Raw genomic sequence first — 16,931 nt, 5'->3', positions numbered from 1 at the left:
GCCTTGTTGGGGCTTCGGAGGGCTTCGCTATCCAATGAATGAAAAAACTATGAGAAATGCACTGAGAAAATCAACATGGCTCTTGTATGTGGCAAGAACATGCTGAAACATTTCACGGTAGGAGTTTACCGTTTGGGGCTCTTCAGGGCATGACGCAGGACTAACGTTTGACCTGGTTGGCTGGACGCGTTGCCCAGCTGACACCAACAATGATGTTTTAAATAGACTTTCATCATGGTTGTCATTGAATATCTGCACATGCGGAAAAGTCTCAGTAAATTCTAGTCACTTCGGTGTGGCACAGCGGGCTGCACCATGAGACTCTAGGCCGGATTTGACTACGAATAAAATCGGTTGTACTTCTCGACGGTAGAGCACATGTTATAAAGCCTTTGCTGCGCACAACTGACGTGTACTAAAGCAGGAACTTTCTTTTTGCTGAGCGGGAAACTCCGTAAAGATCCACGCTAAGCCTACCTGCATGCTGGGGAAGTGACCCTGCGAAGTGCAACTTGGTCTTACTCCACTGGGCTTAGCAGAATCCAAAAGACTTACAGTTAATAATACTTCAGAGATCACCTCACAGACTTTCAAGCGCTAGGTGTCTTACTATTGAGCCAGTGATTTCGACTGAGTGTGTCAGAGGATCAGAGTTGAATCCCTTGGACAGGGTGGTAAATTCAGCAACTACACTTGCTTGAACAGCGTGAAAGCTATCTTGGTTATCCTGGTTCTCCCGCACCTCTGTGAAAGAACGTCTGCAGATGTCCTGGGCTGAGATGTCATGCGCATAACCTCTAAATTTGGCGACAAATATTCCTCACCAAAATGCCAGACAGATCAAGTAAAGCTGGGAAGGGGAGTCGAAGACCCCGTTTAGAGCCCACTGAGAAACAGAGAGCTGACATCAAGGAAGCATTTGACCTCTTCGATGCTGAGGGCACAGGAACGATTGACGCAAAGGAAGTGAGAGTGGCCTTGAGAGCCTTGGGATTTGAACCGTCGAGAGATGAACTGAAGAGGCTTATTGCAGAAGTTGAGCGGAATAGAAAAGTTGCAAGGAATAACGAGGGAGCGGATAAGCAAAGAAACAGTACGAGTGTTCAGACCTCAGACATCGTTCGGCTAATCCAAAGCTTATCCATGATGTTGGATGGCATAGGTCATCAGGCGGAGCCTGCTACTTGTTTACCTGCCATCAAACAGGCCAGTTAATCGTAACTGTTGGGGTGCATCTTGAGCATGCTGCTCTGTGTGAATGGGCTTTCTGTGCAGCAATTCAAGGTACTGAGCAGGAATCCTTGGGGCAACTAGACTACAATGACTTTCTGGAGATCATGAAAATCAAAATGAATGAAAAGCCAACCCGGGAGCAGCTTAGCAAAGGTATGGGAAAACTAATTCTGGTGCAAACTAAATCTGAAGCCAAGGAGTGGACCTCAACAGAAGTTCAACACAGCCGATGTTCCACATTGCGGATGCACGCGCCGCAGGTTTCTTGGCTCTCTCTAATGGCAAGGATGTGATAACGTGGGATGACTTAAAGAAGGCATCAAACGACTTGGGGGAACAGTTATCGGACGAAGAGCTTCGCGAAATGCTTGCGCATGCTTCCTCTGGAAAATCATTGCACGTAACGGAAGAAGATTTCTTCCGAATACTTAGAGGCTGATGACCCGCCTGCACCCAGACTTACTAGAATTCGAAATATTCATAAGAGAATTTGCATTCCTTTCTGATAAAAGGTACAGTAGCTGAGCACACAAAGTTTTCCACCCCACAAGCAGCTTCCAGTGACCAAAGCTGCACCCCAACAAGAGACAACAACTGGAGTCGGCAGATGGGGCGTCTTGCAGTAATATTTGAAGATACATGCTGCTCCCTTTGTGGAGGGGCCCCAGATGCGTGTACTGCTGCGAACTCAGAAGCCACTAGAGAAGACACCGCCGATCGGGGGCTACTTGAAACTGCCTGCTTTAGACAAATCGAAATATGCACAGTGAAATGAGTGCTTTGTGTCTCATTTACTGTGAAAATATCACACTGGCAGGCCCAATGGATACTAAGCTCACGTGTGCCCTTTGCAAGCTCCAAGCGCTTTCTCCCCAGCGCTGCGCCATTTGTGAGCATGAAGTCTGTATCACTCACTATTCCTCATCATGGAAGCCCACGAAATGGCATGCTCAACTGGGCTTGCCGCCCGCAGGCTACTGTAGAGCCCGTGAAGCAGTGCTGATAGCTTCAATGCAGGCTGAATTTCACAAGGACTGCCTCTGCAGTGGTTATATCAACAGATGCTAGTTGCTGCATTCAAATGTCAGCTAAAGAGGCATGTCAGCTCAAGAGGCCACTCGAGAAGGTTTTGTCTCCCAACAAGGGGATGCTGAGTTAGCATCGTATGTGTCTGCTCTTGCTGAGCGCTGCAGCGTTACAATCGTGCCGAATGGTGAGTGGCTGTTGCGCTTTAGCCTGCATTCAAGCGCTTCCCCCGCGTTTCACAGCTTTAACGATGTTCTTGGATCCTGTTTAGTGCTCTGACTTTCATGGCCACTACTGTGTTGACGGTGTGAGCGGTTCTCATTACGGTCGGAGATGAGGAAGGTACGGAGATTAGAAGAAGGATCGAGGCGATCTTCGTGCACATGGCGGCCATTGCACTGATGCGTCTACGTGTCTGCTTAGCTCTAGTATTTGGGCGATCGCATGATTCTGGAGAGTTCTCACGTGAAGTGACGATCTAGTGACCGGGACCATTAAGTCGAGTGTTCACAGGCCTCTTAGACAATTTAATCTGAGAAAGATAGTTGACACTATAAAGCATGTACAGTAACTCTGTACATCACTATGCCGAGCTCCAGATACTGAACACCCACCAAAGTTTCGCAATAGTCTTCATTGATTGTAGCGGATCGGAATTGATAGATATTTTCGCTCCTTAAATTTTACACATGCAGATGCGGGTATATCCAAACCCTGGCGAAGCACGTAACGGCACGAGATGTGCGTAGACACGTGCTTCGAGGGCGACTCTGGAATTCATTTTAATCTTCTGAATCTGCCGAAGTGGTCTTGGACGTAGCGAGCTAGCTGTGGTGCGCAGCTATGATGGGGCATTCTCACCTCATATCTTCCAAAGTATGCAGTATGCATTGCCTGCGCTTCTGCCACTGAAAAATGTGCGGATTTGTCGTTCTTCTAGCAGCTACCAGCCGATACGAAACGTCCTGCTCTGCTGAAAGCTCTGGGCATCCAAAAAGAATCCCCGAAACGCATTTCCTAACTCATGAAATGGTTGAAAGATTGCTGTGTTCGGGGATTCTGCATAGAAACGTGCCAACTCTGTAAACTGCTAGGCATTTACTGCGACTCTGCCGCCTAGGGTAGAACGAATAGATGGAATAAACGACGGTACTTGTTTGGAAAGCAGTAAGCCCCAATTTATTGACGCCAGCTATTGCAGCAGTATCAATTAGCTCCACTTAGTTGTGACCTGACCCACCCTCAGAAGCCCCAGCCCTACGTAGTGGCCTCTTTGCGGCTTCATCACAAAAATTTGCCTTCACTGGATAGAATGTACGTTTGCCTGAAGAAAGAGAACCGCTCAACTGGGCTCCTGACACTCCTAATGCTATTTTTCAAGATATGCTACTGTTTTATTGCTGCAGTTCTTCCGTTGCAGTCTTATGTAGTTTACTTACATGCATGCATGCAGAGAGTAGTCGCGATAGTCGAATACGCCTTATTATTGCTATGCCTCAAGCTATTTTCATCGCCTTCAGCTCAATTGCAAATTCCTCTGGCTCACTTGTATATATACAAGTGAAGGAATGCCGAAGTAATTCAACAACTCACAGCAAGAAGTATGCAAGAGCAAGACAGAAGAGTTCGTCAAGCACATGCGTTGACGACAAAAAGCACACAGCCTCATTTCCTGTGAAATCTAGTCAGAAGAGAAGTTTTACCACTTCGTCTTTGAGCAAATAGGATAATAAAACTTGAAGCATATCAATTATCTAAATTTTTGTCCGGTACAGATGATACTATCTTCTGAAAGAGTAGATTTGATCTTGAAGTGCTGAAAATAAGATGCAGGAAACGTTCAGAGTTCCAGACGGTGAATGAGGACTGCATTACACGAAGCTTCTTGAGCTATTAACGAGGGCAATTTCATGCCTCTGAAGGTTCCTATATGCCGTTTCATTTCTTGGGAAATAAGGCCCGGTACAGGGAAAATGGGAATGGTGCTTACGTCAAGAAAAATTGCCTCGGAGGCACGAGCCTTGTAAAGGCTGGTCGAGCGAACTCATGAGCTTTGAGATAATGTATCTCTCCTACAGTTAACGTATCTATGAGAAGAATGCACGTGTTTTGTCCATGCTGCCAGGTGAATGTAGAATTCTGAGAAATATCATTGAAAACAGCCCAATGCCAAGTGCGTGGTCAAAAACACTATTTCCTGTAACAAGCAACAAGCCCAAAGAGCAACAGCTCTCTCCATTTTCTGCTGCTGTGAGGTCTCCGCCTCTACTTCTGTTGCTGGCTACTCACCACCTCCTCGCTGACTAGGCCCAGCTCCGGTTTCTCTGCTATCAAGGGGCCTTGGTTGCTGCCTCTGCCGTCTGTAGTCTCCTTCGCGGTCAGCAAGACGATTGACTGCAAAGACAAAAGACACGCGACAACCAGCGCACAGCCTGCGCTACACCGCTGCCGCCAGCTGCAGCTTGGCCCTCTGCCTTCGGCTTGCCAGACAACCACAGCCGGATAGCAAGCTACCTAGCTCAAGCCCGCTGCTTCTTTCGGTCTCTCTCTTTTCCCTCTTCTGTCTCTGTGTCTCTTTTCCTCCCCCTCAATTCTGTCTATTTCTGAGGCTCTCGCGCTGTCCCTCCATCTGTGCGTCTGGTCAGTGTTTCCCTAGCGTGTCTTCTTAGGGTGTCCTACTTTCTCTTCAGGCTGTCCTCCTAGGCTTTCTTTAGGGCGTCTCCCCTGGCCCTTCAGGCTGCCCGTCTAGGGTTTTTCCTCTTTTGTGCCTTTTCCCTTAGGCTGCATACCTCCTTACGGTGTCTTCTCTCTAACGTGTTCGACCTATGGGCACGTTCTTAGATATCTCCTTCAAGCGTCTCTTTAGGGCGCCTCTTCTAGGCAGTCTGTTGAGTGTTTTCCAATGTTGTCTCCTTGCGGTGTCTTCTGAGAGTGTCCCCATAGTGCGCCTTCTCTATACAAGACTGCGGCTGCACGCCACATGGGCTACCTAAAAATTCCTCTCCCGCTTCCTTTTGTGTGTCCTCAGGGACGCAAAACGCCCCCATGGACTCGCAAAAAGTGTAGTTCTCATAGCGGTAATGTTTCAAAATTGACCTCTGGTTGAAAGGCGACTCGTAGGGGATTAGCAAGAGGGGACCGACTATGCAGTGGGAGATATAAGCTAAGCTTTCCTGCATTTCTGTTTTGCCTCACGTCAACGTGGCTTGTTCGTGGTTGTGTGCATCTTCTCGTCAGCTGCGTGGGAACTCCCCAGCGTACGGAGCACCTGCTGACACCGAATTGAGCTCGTTGACGCATAAAATACCGGATGTGCAGTTTTAATATCGAATCAAGCTGACAGCGTAGGTGTAGTAACGTGCATGTTCGACGATCTGGGCCGCAAGAAAGAGCTCAGATGAAGGTAAAGAGATGCATTTGCCAATCAACTGGAGTAAGCTGACCGGATTCGCAGCAAAGTCTGAGGCGACCGCTGACGGTCAAGAACTTCAAGTGTCTCCCCCAGTGGCCTTTACGAAGCAAATCACTCGATGGTGCGGCCAATGAGAACTATGGTAAAAATAAGCCGAAGAAGCCTCTACAAGCTAAGGATGACTACGTGGAAGTATTCATGAAATTACGCACTCAAAATGGAAGAACTGCTGGGCATGCTGCAAATGTGCGAGAACTAGAATAAACATGTGTGGATTCCTGCTGTATCAAGCAGAAAGTAGCCATAATAGATCCTTGCTCAACGTAAACAAAGGACGGCTATCTTCCGTCTCTGTCAGACTCCACCCCAATGCTTTTAGTCGATAGCTACGATGCTAAGCTACAGGACACAGACCACAAGCCAAAACCTTCACCGCTACGCCTATGCAAAACAGCATGACAGAAAGAAATGGTGGATGCAATGAAGAAACGAAACTGAGGCTTCAGAGGGTATTAGCGCATTAACATCTCACTTGGCAAGCACCAAGCGGCTGGGCACACAGCATGTATGTTTAGCTGTGCACATTTGAACTGTGCGTCGGCCCCATCTACAGATTCAGCACAACCAAGTGTAGCTAAGCAACAGGGCACTCAGTAGCATAGGAATGGCTGTTCCTACTGGTAAGTTATGCTCCATGTGCAAAAATTATTAGCCTGGAACCCCTCCACATTCTTTAACGAATAATGAGCTGCTGCAAAACACATTCCGAAGCCCTCAAAACCAATTCCCTCCTGGTAGAAAGCAGTCAGACAACCCCGCACCAGAGATAAAGCATCTCCCTCCCCCATGCCACTGGCTTTCAGAAGTGGCTTTTCAAAGCTTCCTGAGCATGGCTCGTTGCGACAAGGAACTGTGTAAACCCCAGAAAGAACAGTCCTAATAGGCTGCTAAATAACTGCATGATAAAGTGACTGACGAGCTGCACGCTGCTATAAGAGCACGCTGCATGAGGAGAAGCATGCCATTCTCCCACAACAGCATCACAGCAGATTCACTGCTCCGTCGCATATACGAATATTACTGTAAAATTTGTTTCCGAAGTTGTACCTTCTCGAGGAGCCTCAAATGGGCTGTAAAACGTTTCTAAAATCGGTATCCAATGCATGCCTAGCAAAAAACGTCAGCACCCGAGACGGCATGAAACGATGGCAGCTATACGACAGAGTAACGCCCCACTGCTTGCCGTTGACTGTTTGACAGGTTAAGTGACTTCAGAGCAATAGACTCGACCAGTTCGTACACTGCATGCCTGCATTGCAACACAAATGCCGCCGCAACTTGACCATAACTACGCATGAATTGTGGAGGCGTGGCTAATAAGCAGGTAGCTACAGTCAATTAGGCGCAGTCATATAAATGCTTGGAGCACCACTACCGTAGCTACTACCCCTCAATTCACCGTGAACGAGCGCGACCCACCTAGCTCTCTGGACTTGAATGGGAGTTGGCGCTATGATCTCCACATGCAAGAATTTCACACCCGGTGCAAGCTGCGTGCGATGTTTGAGTGCCGGCTCCACATGCTGTCCCTTTACGTACAGCACAGCTCCAGTCTCCTCCATAATGCGTGACATCAACTCCTGTGCGAAAATTGCAAAGGATCCCCGTTACTTATCAACAAATGCCTTCGGTCTCACTCATCGATCGCGCAAGAAAAGCCGCGTGACATTGTCTCGATTCATCCAAGGCGGCCTCATTCGACGTAGTCTATAAAGACAGAAACTGCTCTAGGGCTGCAGATAGACGACTAGCTCACATAACTTACCTTTTGAGTAATTTTGTACCGAGCCACTTGTGGATAATCATTAATTTCCAGTTCGTCAACAAAGTTGCCAGTCTCTGGGCACACAAATCCCTTTTCGGACAGTCCAGGCACTTTGCCAAGAGTCGGGTTTGAAGGCGCAGACACGCTGCTGATAGCCGCGGCGAGCTCGCCCGAGTCCTGTGGATTCCCGCAGCGCAATTATTTGGAAGGCACATAACGGCACTTCATGTGAATGACACCTTCCGGCCCAACGGAAAAAAACATACTAACGACCTGCAAAGCTGCAATACTTTACAAGCATGGTCACATCTACAACCACATTCAGGCACAAGGGGTGAGTGAGGCGACCAGATATTTACACAGTGCGCACAGAAAATGCCTTTATCTTGTCTAGTGCTGTCTGGAGTTGACTGGAGCTTGCTGTGGTTCCTTGTTTGAGAATAGATAGCGCCTCAGCTGCAGCGTCCATGAAAGGATCTTTTTCTTTTGGCACTGCCTGGCCTGTGACAGAGCTGGCCAGAGCCAATTGCATGCCTGGAGCAGCTTTCTGCTGAATTTTGGGGCGCGGCGACAAGTGCTTCTTGTACGCTTCGCGCAACTTATCCCTATACTGCGTCTGGTCTGCCTCCGGAAGGCCTTTTAGTGCCTGCTGAAGCATGAATTCCACCTGTCGTCACAACATTGGAGAGTACTATTAAGGAGACATTAAAGACCCACATATCGATATGTGAGGCATTATCTCGCGAAGACAATTTGGCCCAAGTGTAACTATCATGTGATGCGACAGAGCTCGTTTCAAAGCCAAAAACGGTGCTGCAATCACGACGCGAAGAGGGAAATTTTGTGAATAACCAAGAGCACTCGGAGTTTGCATGCAATAGGCCCATGCCAAAGGAGGCCTCTTCAGGCACCAGATGCATAAATTCAAGATTTACCACCATAAGAAACAATGTGCTGGTGCCGACAAAGCCGGCAAGGATCATTGCTCTCAACCAAACTCCAGATCTACTAAAACATCGAGGAAGAAAATGAGATAATCATTGCAACTAGACGCCGCTCTGCTTTTGTCCACTGACACAACGCGCTCAAACCAAATCCCACGACTCTGTATAGTGAATTACACTTTTATGTTATACTTTGCTGTGCTTTCGTGATGTTTCCTACCTGCTGGTCCACGGTCAGCTTCGTCTTCTCGCTGCTGACCGGCGGCAAACCTGGTGGTGGGGCCGGCGGCGTGGGCGGAGGGCGCTTCGCAAGCTCGGCATCCTGCAACTTCAGTATCTTTGCTACTAGCTTGACACGCGCCACAGCCTCTGTCGCGCTCGTTGGTTGCGTGATGTTGTCACCCCCAGCTAGCTGATGTTTTGCTAAAAGGGCTGCCTTTGCAGCGGCGGCCTCCACAGCGGACTGCAGTGAGCCAGGAGTAGCTCCGGCTCCGCCGCCCCTTGCAGATGCAGCTGCTGAGGCTGCAATCATTGCTGCATCCGTTGTAGACATCGTGTTGGTTATTGCCAACTGAGGGGTACTGCCTGCGGAAGGTGTAAAGTCATCCCGTTGGAGAAGCAGTTCGACTTCCTCAACTTCATCATAATCATTCGCTCCAGACAATTCCTTCTTCGCTTGTTGCATCTGCTGCTGTTGACGGCTCTTCTCTGTGATAGAAAATGTGAACCCTTTCCCCCCAAAACCGCCTCGTTTCGTCTTCTTCGCTAACCCCATGTTGCACTGAACGCGAAATTCTGAGCTTAGAGCCGCCAATGCTGGGGGAACGTTCTGGCCCGATTGAATGAGCGCCTGGAACATCCATGCAGCAGTGCCTTTCCGTAAAACCTCACAAACTGAACTCCGTGTAAGCGCCGCGACAGGAGGAAACTAAAGCTTATGGCTTTTGGAAGGCCGCGTGGCAGCCATCTCACTGTAGTTCCCAATAATGAGCAGATCTCCTAGGTGAGTGGCCCGCTGCCGATTAGAACTGCAATAATTACTTACCCCTTCAAGTTCTTCCGCCTTGTCTGCCTCTTGAGGAGTTATGAATGTGTAAGCAACGCCGATGTTTCCTGCTCTTCCTGTCCTGCCGATGCGATGGACGTAGTCCTCGATATGGGAAGGGCAGCAAAAATTAATCACCAACACAACCGACGGGACATCAAGCCCACGTGCCGCTACACTCGTCGCAATCAACAGCGTCTTCGTACCATCCTGAAAATGTGGAGGCAAGAAGAAAACAATGCACAAGTGACTCTTCGCATGAATTCAAATCAATCCAAAACAGGAACAGGAACCTGAAGGTAAAAGGATTCACCTTGAATTCCTGGATTGTAAACTCGCGGTCCGTCTGATCTTGGCCACCATGAAGCACAAGCGCCTGGTAACCGTACTGAAAGCACACGGTACGCACACACCTCTACAAGGCCGTCCTTAAATGCGAAAAAGAAATCTGCCAGAGAAAACGGAAGCGGAAGCCGAGACAACAAAGCCAAAGGATGAACATCCGCGGAAGTATAAACACAAATCAAGGAGAGCTTTGACACATGGCCACTTTAAGAAAAGCTCCACACAATTGTCATCGTTTCAAATCGCTTGCGTGGATCCATACATTGAAACAACCAGCATGCACAGGATGCAACGAATACGCAGAGTGGCAAATACATTAGCGTTCTACAAGGGGACCACAAGGTAAGCGCGTCAACTGTCGGATTAAACGCTAGAAGCAGACCTTCAAAAGCTCGGCAAACAGATCATCAGCTTCTATCTGCTTGTTTACAAAGATGATGATCGACCCGTAATCCTGCCAGTCTCCCAACAGTTGCAGCAGCCTACACCCGAAATCGTCACAGATGCCAAAGATGACACGTCTACGCAAACTGATGAGAGCTACTTATACAGCGCAGACGCAAGGTCGCGCCAGCAAGGTGTCAGTGCTACGCTGAAACGTGGGTAAAACCCAGCCAATGGCACAAGAGAGTTGCCCTGAAGCACCCTAAGGAGTTCTGGCGGCTCCACAAGCAACTGCCACTGCGTTTTGTGAATACCTGTAGAACTTGCGCTCTTCGTCCATCACTTCGACGTACTGCTGCACTTTCGCAGCTGTCCGGCCCTTCTCACCTACAACTACCTCAATTGGTTTGTAAAGGATACGCCGGGCGAGAGCTGAGCCAAAAGAATCACAAACAAACGCCTGCAGATGGAGAGGGACTTGCTTGGCGGGCAACTTTGTGCCTTCGCAAAGGCACTGAAGCATTTTTAGACACCAAACTTCGAAAAATACCCGGCATTTCCCTGCCAGAGGTGCTACGCCTCTGTGCTCGGTGGGCAAAACACCCCAATGCAGCAAATGCGACAATTCAGTGACCTACATTCAATGTGGGAAGGAAACGTTGCAGAGAATAGGCAGGTTTGTCTATCAAGGCGGGTGCTTCTAAGAATGGAGGAAATCTGCGGCTCGAAGCCATAATCGAACATCCTATCGGCCTCGTCAAGTACCACGAAAGTTACGCGCTGCGCAAACGAGGCACCCAAATAATACACTACGATGCCTCTGCTCTGCTGGGCACTCAACTAGGAAGTGATCGGAACAAGCAAGGTCCACAGAAGTGGCCAACACAGCTACCAACGAACAAACTGTTGTGATGTGGTGAATCACAGCCAGCCTCCACTGCCGAGCTACTGAGCATATCAATCTTGAATAACATGCAACCCGCCACGAACCTTGAGACTTGTAAACCTGCAAGAATTCAGTGTCAGAACATCAATAAGCCTTCCAGGAGTCCCTACGACAACATCAACCCCTCGCCTTATTTGACCCAGCTGGCTGCATATGCGCATGGGACATAAAGCACAGGGAATACGCAGCGTCATACAAAAGGCTTTCGCAGCAAACACAACGGCATGAACGACAAATGGTGCATAGAAATACAATTGAAGGCGGCAAGAAAACAAGGCGGTTGAGTCCAAAATCTCGCAAAATCGCTGTGCAGAACACAGCCGCGAAGTGTCTCCAGAGCCGCAGACCTGCTGCACCTGCGCACCGAGTCACTGCACTCAATATGCAACCAAGGGAAGTAAGGGCGAAATGACAGTCTGGTGATGCTTTCATACGCAAGCTCACCCGCCAATGCCAGCTCCTCCATAAAGTGAGCCAACGCTTAAGTCCACCAATTTGCACAAACGGGACACCTCCTTTGATATTTGGAGAGAAAGCTCGCGAGTTGGGGCAATTACCTGTGGTTCGAAGAAAGTAGTGAACACCAATGCAGCAAAGAATTTGCGACAGGGCACGGTGGGAAGCAAAGCCATCATGAGGGTCCTACAGCTACCAGCGAAATTCAGCAAGCGTCCCAATAATGTTACGGTGCGTTGATACGAAATGATGGACGCAAGGGGGCCAGAAGAGACGCTGAATTCCCATACCAGGCCAATCATGCCTTCTTTGAAGTTGCCGTATATCAACATCCTTTCCCCCTTCTCGTTCTTCCGGAAACGATCCTTATCCTCACTATCTTGTGCTTGCTGGCTCCCATGCTGTCTTGCTTTGCGTTCTGCAGTTGAGTCCATCGCGGAGCTCGTAGCTTTAGCATCCCCCGGTGAAGCTTGCTGTTGCTGACTCTCAGCTTGCCGCTGCAGGCTCAGTAGTCTCTCCTCCTTCTGCTTAGCCAGGTACTCCTTGTATTGTCTCTTGACGCTAAGTACGTGGCGCACAAGAGGAAGCGCGTAGGCTAAGGTCTTTCCACTGCCGGTCTCGGCTACTGCGATGAGGTCTCTCCCGCACATCAGAATCGGGATGCACTGGCTCTGCACCGGGAACGGCTTCTCAAACCCGCGTAGTTCTAGGTGCTGTGATCAGGAAGTGAGCATAAAAGCAAGCCATAAAAAAATGTTCGCCTCTAAAGCGATGTAAGCGGTTTCCCAGGTTTTCACCAAACTGTATTTTGACTCCACAATGACGTTCGTAAGGTACCCGGACGGCTAAAACATGGTGATCACCTTTGCACCAAAATCCGTGCCAGTGCACATGAAGTGTAGCCAACAAAGGAAAGGACAGGAACTTACTCTTAGAATCTTTTCTGGCAGACCGCACTGGTGGAAGGTGCTGATAGGTCGGGGACATTGCTTCCCCCGGACCTACACGTACAACAAAACCCCACCCAGAAGGAACAACAGGGTTTGTAACGGCGAAAAACGACGCACAGGAGCTACCTGTAAAACTGAGTGAAGCACATGAACTACTGCCCACGGCAATGCCTTCACTTTGTAAAAACTGTGGGCCAGTTCTCCTATAGGATAAGATGAACTTCCATCTACAGGGATATATGCCACCTTGACTAAAAACCTCGCCTTTTACTCTCTCTGAAGAGATAAAAACTCCCCTTTACATTTCAAAGGAGGGAGCAGGACGCCTGCTGCTTATGTTTTCCGGGCTGCCCTGCAGGTGCTCACTTTGATGTTCCCGTTCGTTTTGCGTATTGCTTCTACTTCGTGATCCTTCAGATCCGTCAGCTCCTTTACCTGAAGCACATATCAAGTGAGTACGAGGCAACAAAAACATTGGATCGCTGGCTCTCTTAGGTGCATCTTGGCGCGGCGAAACTGTACGACACGCAAGACCGTGCATTCGGACAGCGCCATGTCCAACGTGCTGTAGAGCGGTAAGAGGTGATGGATTAAGCAAGCAAACAGCTGAAGGGAATATGGGTTTAAAGAGCCCTCAACAGGGTGAATAGACTGCTGTTCACTGCAACGACTGCAAAGGTAGACAAAGCAAGCTGCCCCTTTGTCCCATAAAACTGACAGAGCGAACCTACAGCTGCTGAGCCTGAGACACGCTGCAACTGTGAAATGCTCACCTGCACGTAGAGATTTTTCTTGATCGGGGGGAATTTACAGGAAGCGTGGTCAACAATGGGTAGTTCCTTCTTCAACCCAACGCGCTGCAGACAAACTACGATAAACGTACCAACTCGCCTAGCTGCTCGCAGCTTGTGCCTTTCCATGAACCGGTCGTCAACATAAATACACATCTGTACGGCCCTCAGTAGGAGCGCTAAGTCACCCTCTCCCAGTGTGCCCTACTCATGGCATGCCACCCGCGAAACCTAGTCCCGCAGCTCACCTTGACAAGGTCAAAGTAAGACAAATTGGCGAGCTGCTCCTTCGCCTGCGCATCATTGTCGTCTTCTGGCTTTCCCTGATTTGAAGCTGCTGCATTTTCCGCTGCCTTAGTGTCAGCGTCGGCTAAATGAGCAGCTTCTTCTTCCTCCTCCTCGTGGTCGGAGTAAAGTAAGACCTCCTCCTCCTCCTCATCTTCACCTGGTTGTGCCTGACCCCCGTCCCCATCGCCAAAGCCACCGCTCCTTGAACGTGAAGACTCTTTGAGACGGTCCTTCCGCAACGTTTCAAGAAACAGCTCATGGTATTTTGCTTCCTTTGAGTCAAACTCATCTGCAGCTCCTGTTTCAACTGCCGCTTTGGATTCTGGCTGTTCACCTTCGGTCTTGACTTCTTCGTGCGCAATTGCGCTTGTTGACTGGCACTCGCGTGCACCACTACTGGGAGCTGCTGTTTGTCCCACAGCACTTTCTCCAGGGGCACAAATAATCGCTGGTAGTGCCGTTTCTTCCTGCTTCACTTGCGGCAAATTCGAACTTCGCGCAGACACAGCATCACCAGGAGACATTTCGCCCTGTGCTCCTGTTTTCGCGCTAGAAATGGGCTCTACGGCCACAGGGGATGTTGTTGCGGACGCAGGTGTAGAAGCAGTAGGAGCCCCTTTTGGTGGTTCTGGATTTGCAACCGCGCCCGGGGGGAGGTATGCAGCTTCGATTTCTTGCCATCTACTGATCTCTTCTAGTGAGATACTTTGGGGACGCGGTGGGTTCGTGCCACGGGCAGAACTGTGCCCTAAGGCTTCAGCCTGGCCATCGTGCTCACCCTTTGTTGCACTCAGCTGTCACATAAGCCGCAGAGTCACAGCAGACACAGAGCATGTTGGCCAAGCAGCAAGTACACTAAAGCGAACATGCACAATCGAGAGAACTGCCGCATATTGCTACGCTTATGGGTGATGTGCCGGCAAACAGTCATAGTCAAACGAATTCCAAACAGCAGTCACGTCGGGAAAGACGCTGGTAGCAACGATACAAACAACGGGCACAGCTCAATCAGTGTATAGCACGCAGCGACAACAACAGCAGCACAGCAAAACGCCATAACAGCAGAAAGGCCTGACCTCGTCCTTCGCCTCCGTTTCAAGAGCAGACATAAAGGCGTCCAGAAGATCCTCATCCCCCTTGGCTTCGGGCAGGGCTGCTGTTTTGTGCTGCAGCTGCTTCAACAGCTGCGCCTGCTGATGTTTCTTTAGACGGTTGCGAGACATTGGCCTTGGGGGCTTCATAGTCCCCTGACCACCCTCAGCAGCAGCAGCTGCAGAGTGACTTCCTGGCGTTACTTCGCAAGCTGTCGTTGCTGTTGACGCGCCTGTAGGTGGCGTTGCGCGCTGCTCCTGCACCTGCGTTGAGTCAGTGATGATCTCTGTTGCGTTTCGTTGCTCCTGCTTGTCCTCAGAAGTAGGGACTGCAGCGGCTGATGCAGCAGCAAGCCCTGCTGCCGCAAGCGCTGCGGAAGCAACAGCTTGAGCAGCAGCAACCGCAGCAGCAGCTGCTGATGCGGATGCCGTCCCTGCAACGAATTCGCTGGCTGCGGCTGACCTGCTCGCGCTGCTGTTTTCAGCGGGCTTGTTCGTGCTGGAGCTACTTACCGAGAATTTCACGTTCGGAGTGGAGGGAAGCCAATCGTTGAAGGCGTTGCTACTACTGCTGCCGCTGTTGCTGCTGCCAGCTTCTGTTGCTGTCGCATCCTCCAGCGATGCGACTCCACTGCATGCTTCCTGCTCCGGTTGCTGCTTCTGCTTCTTGAGGGCTCTGAATCTTTCTAGGCGGCTGAATTTGTCGCTGCTGGTGGACTTTTTACTGGCTGCCGACGCAGTTTCTTGCTTAGAATCCGCAGTACACTCTTCCCCCCCAGCTGCGGAAGCAGTAGCAGTTCCGTCCTTAAGGCTACTGTTGATGCTGGCTTGCGAGGGTGAGAGGCTGCGTTTCAATGGAACAATTCCATTGACAGCCTTCGATGAAGGGCGGGTCTTCCTCTCAGCGGGCTCGTGCTGCTGGTACTGCTGTTTGGAGGCCTTCTCCTCTTGACGTTCCCTCCGAGACACTCCGCTGCCACTGCTACCATCAGCTGCAGGAGTGTCTTTGTGTCTTGAATCTTCTCCGTCGCAGCGCCGGGACTGGCTGCTTCTACTGCTGATATTGGTGGTGCGAGGACTGCTGTGCCGCTCCCTACTGCTCTCTGACTTTCGGTTGTCTGTGCGCGAGGACCGATGACTTGGTTCCTCCTGGCGGTTTCTGCCGCTGTCTCGTCCCTCAGGACGATGCCTGCTTCTGCTTTTGCTTCTGGTGCGTTGTCTCGCAGTGCTGCGGCTGGCGGTCCCTCCCTCTAACTCTCTGTCTCTGGAGCGGGTGCGACGCTTATCTTCTCGTGCTTCTCTCATCGTCTCAAAGAAGCGGCTACTGTTTTTGGCGTCACTGCGACCACTGACTCTAATACTGCCACTACTACTACTACTGTTAGTGCCACTACTACTACTACTACTACTACTACTACTGCTACTACTACTGCTGCTGCTGTTGCTGCTGTCGCTGTCCACCCATCCCCTCATGCGGCCAACTGGCTTCCGAGTTGAGTGAGAACGATCATGTGATCCTCTTCCACCATCTGATTCTCTGTATCTTGCCCCTTCTCCATCTTTGCAGTTACTGGAGCCGCTAGAGTGATAGGTGCTCCGCTCTCCGCGAAGGGAAGCCTCACCATGATTTCCTTCTCTGATTCCACTGCTTTCTGGGCTCCTGCTGCTACGTCTATGACGAACTGACGAGTCTCCATGCCGGCTTGAAGCGCGGCCAACATCTGAAGGTGGCATTCTGCCTGCCCTTTCACGAGAATCGAGGAAATAAGGGGCTAAGTGAATGCAGGACGCTGCTCGGGTGCCTGGTTTCACGGGCCACTAGCTCAGCTAGCTAGAAGGGAAGCGATGAAAAGCGCAGCAAGACCTGTCGTCCGCCCAGTTAAAGTATTAGTTACTCAAAGAAGGTGCCCTCGTACAGCATGTTGCGTGCAGCGCCACGGTGAGGCCGCCACGTGGGTAGGAAGAAATGCCCCTCCCTAGGCCCCAATATACTGGAGCTCGATCCAGGAAACGTCTGTAAACACCGCAGAGCTGGGGAATAGAGTCAAATCCAATTCAGAAAGATCGTAATCTGGCGAACAAGTAAGCTGGGAGCCATGTTCCCTGGTCGTCGTGGCCTAGTCTGGTGGCCTTCTGCTCTCCGGGCTGTGTCCTTCTCTTCCTCGCAAATACGCATATATCCAGTCGCATTCCGT

At 50.2% G+C, this 16,931-nt stretch overlaps 3 protein-coding genes across 3 annotated transcripts; 2 read left to right on the top strand and 1 right to left on the bottom strand.

Annotated features, from left to right (window-relative positions):
- Positions 1-828: 828 nt before the first annotated feature.
- On the top strand, positions 829-1,215 carry ENH_00082060 (hypothetical protein, conserved; the record flags this gene model as incomplete). The annotated part of the gene is made up of 1 exon (XM_013582999.1): positions 829-1,215. One exon carries the CDS (start codon positions 829-831, stop codon positions 1,213-1,215), a length of 387 nt encoding a protein of 128 aa, XP_013438453.1.
- A 247-nt stretch (positions 1,216-1,462) lies between these two features.
- On the top strand, positions 1,463-1,672 carry ENH_00082050 (hypothetical protein, conserved; the record flags this gene model as incomplete). The annotated part of the gene is made up of 1 exon (XM_013582998.1): positions 1,463-1,672. One exon carries the CDS (start codon positions 1,463-1,465, stop codon positions 1,670-1,672), a length of 210 nt encoding a protein of 69 aa, XP_013438452.1.
- Positions 1,673-6,883: 5,211 nt separating this feature from the next.
- Positions 6,884-16,470, bottom strand: ENH_00082040 (ATP-dependent RNA helicase, putative; the record flags this gene model as incomplete). Its single annotated transcript, XM_013582997.1, has 18 exons — positions 6,884-6,980; positions 7,151-7,311; positions 7,497-7,673; positions 7,867-8,163; positions 8,661-9,290; positions 9,486-9,695; positions 9,799-9,873; positions 10,213-10,312; positions 10,529-10,646; positions 10,853-10,994; positions 11,205-11,307; positions 11,605-11,717; positions 11,907-12,329; positions 12,546-12,617; positions 12,933-13,001; positions 13,340-13,423; positions 13,606-14,439; positions 14,722-16,470. The coding sequence occupies 18 exons, from the start codon at positions 16,468-16,470 to the stop codon at positions 6,884-6,886; spliced, it is 5,454 nt and encodes a 1,817-aa protein (XP_013438451.1).
- Between the last annotated feature and the right edge of the window lie 461 nt (positions 16,471-16,931).

The sequence above is a fragment of the Eimeria necatrix genome, genomic scaffold (genome assembly GCF_000499385.1).
Source record: "Eimeria necatrix Houghton genomic scaffold, Enh_scaff8, whole genome shotgun sequence".
Taxonomy (NCBI): Eukaryota; Apicomplexa; class Conoidasida; order Eucoccidiorida; family Eimeriidae; genus Eimeria; species Eimeria necatrix.
Note: the sequence above shows the minus strand (reverse complement) of the source record. Positions and strands in the feature narration are given on the sequence as shown.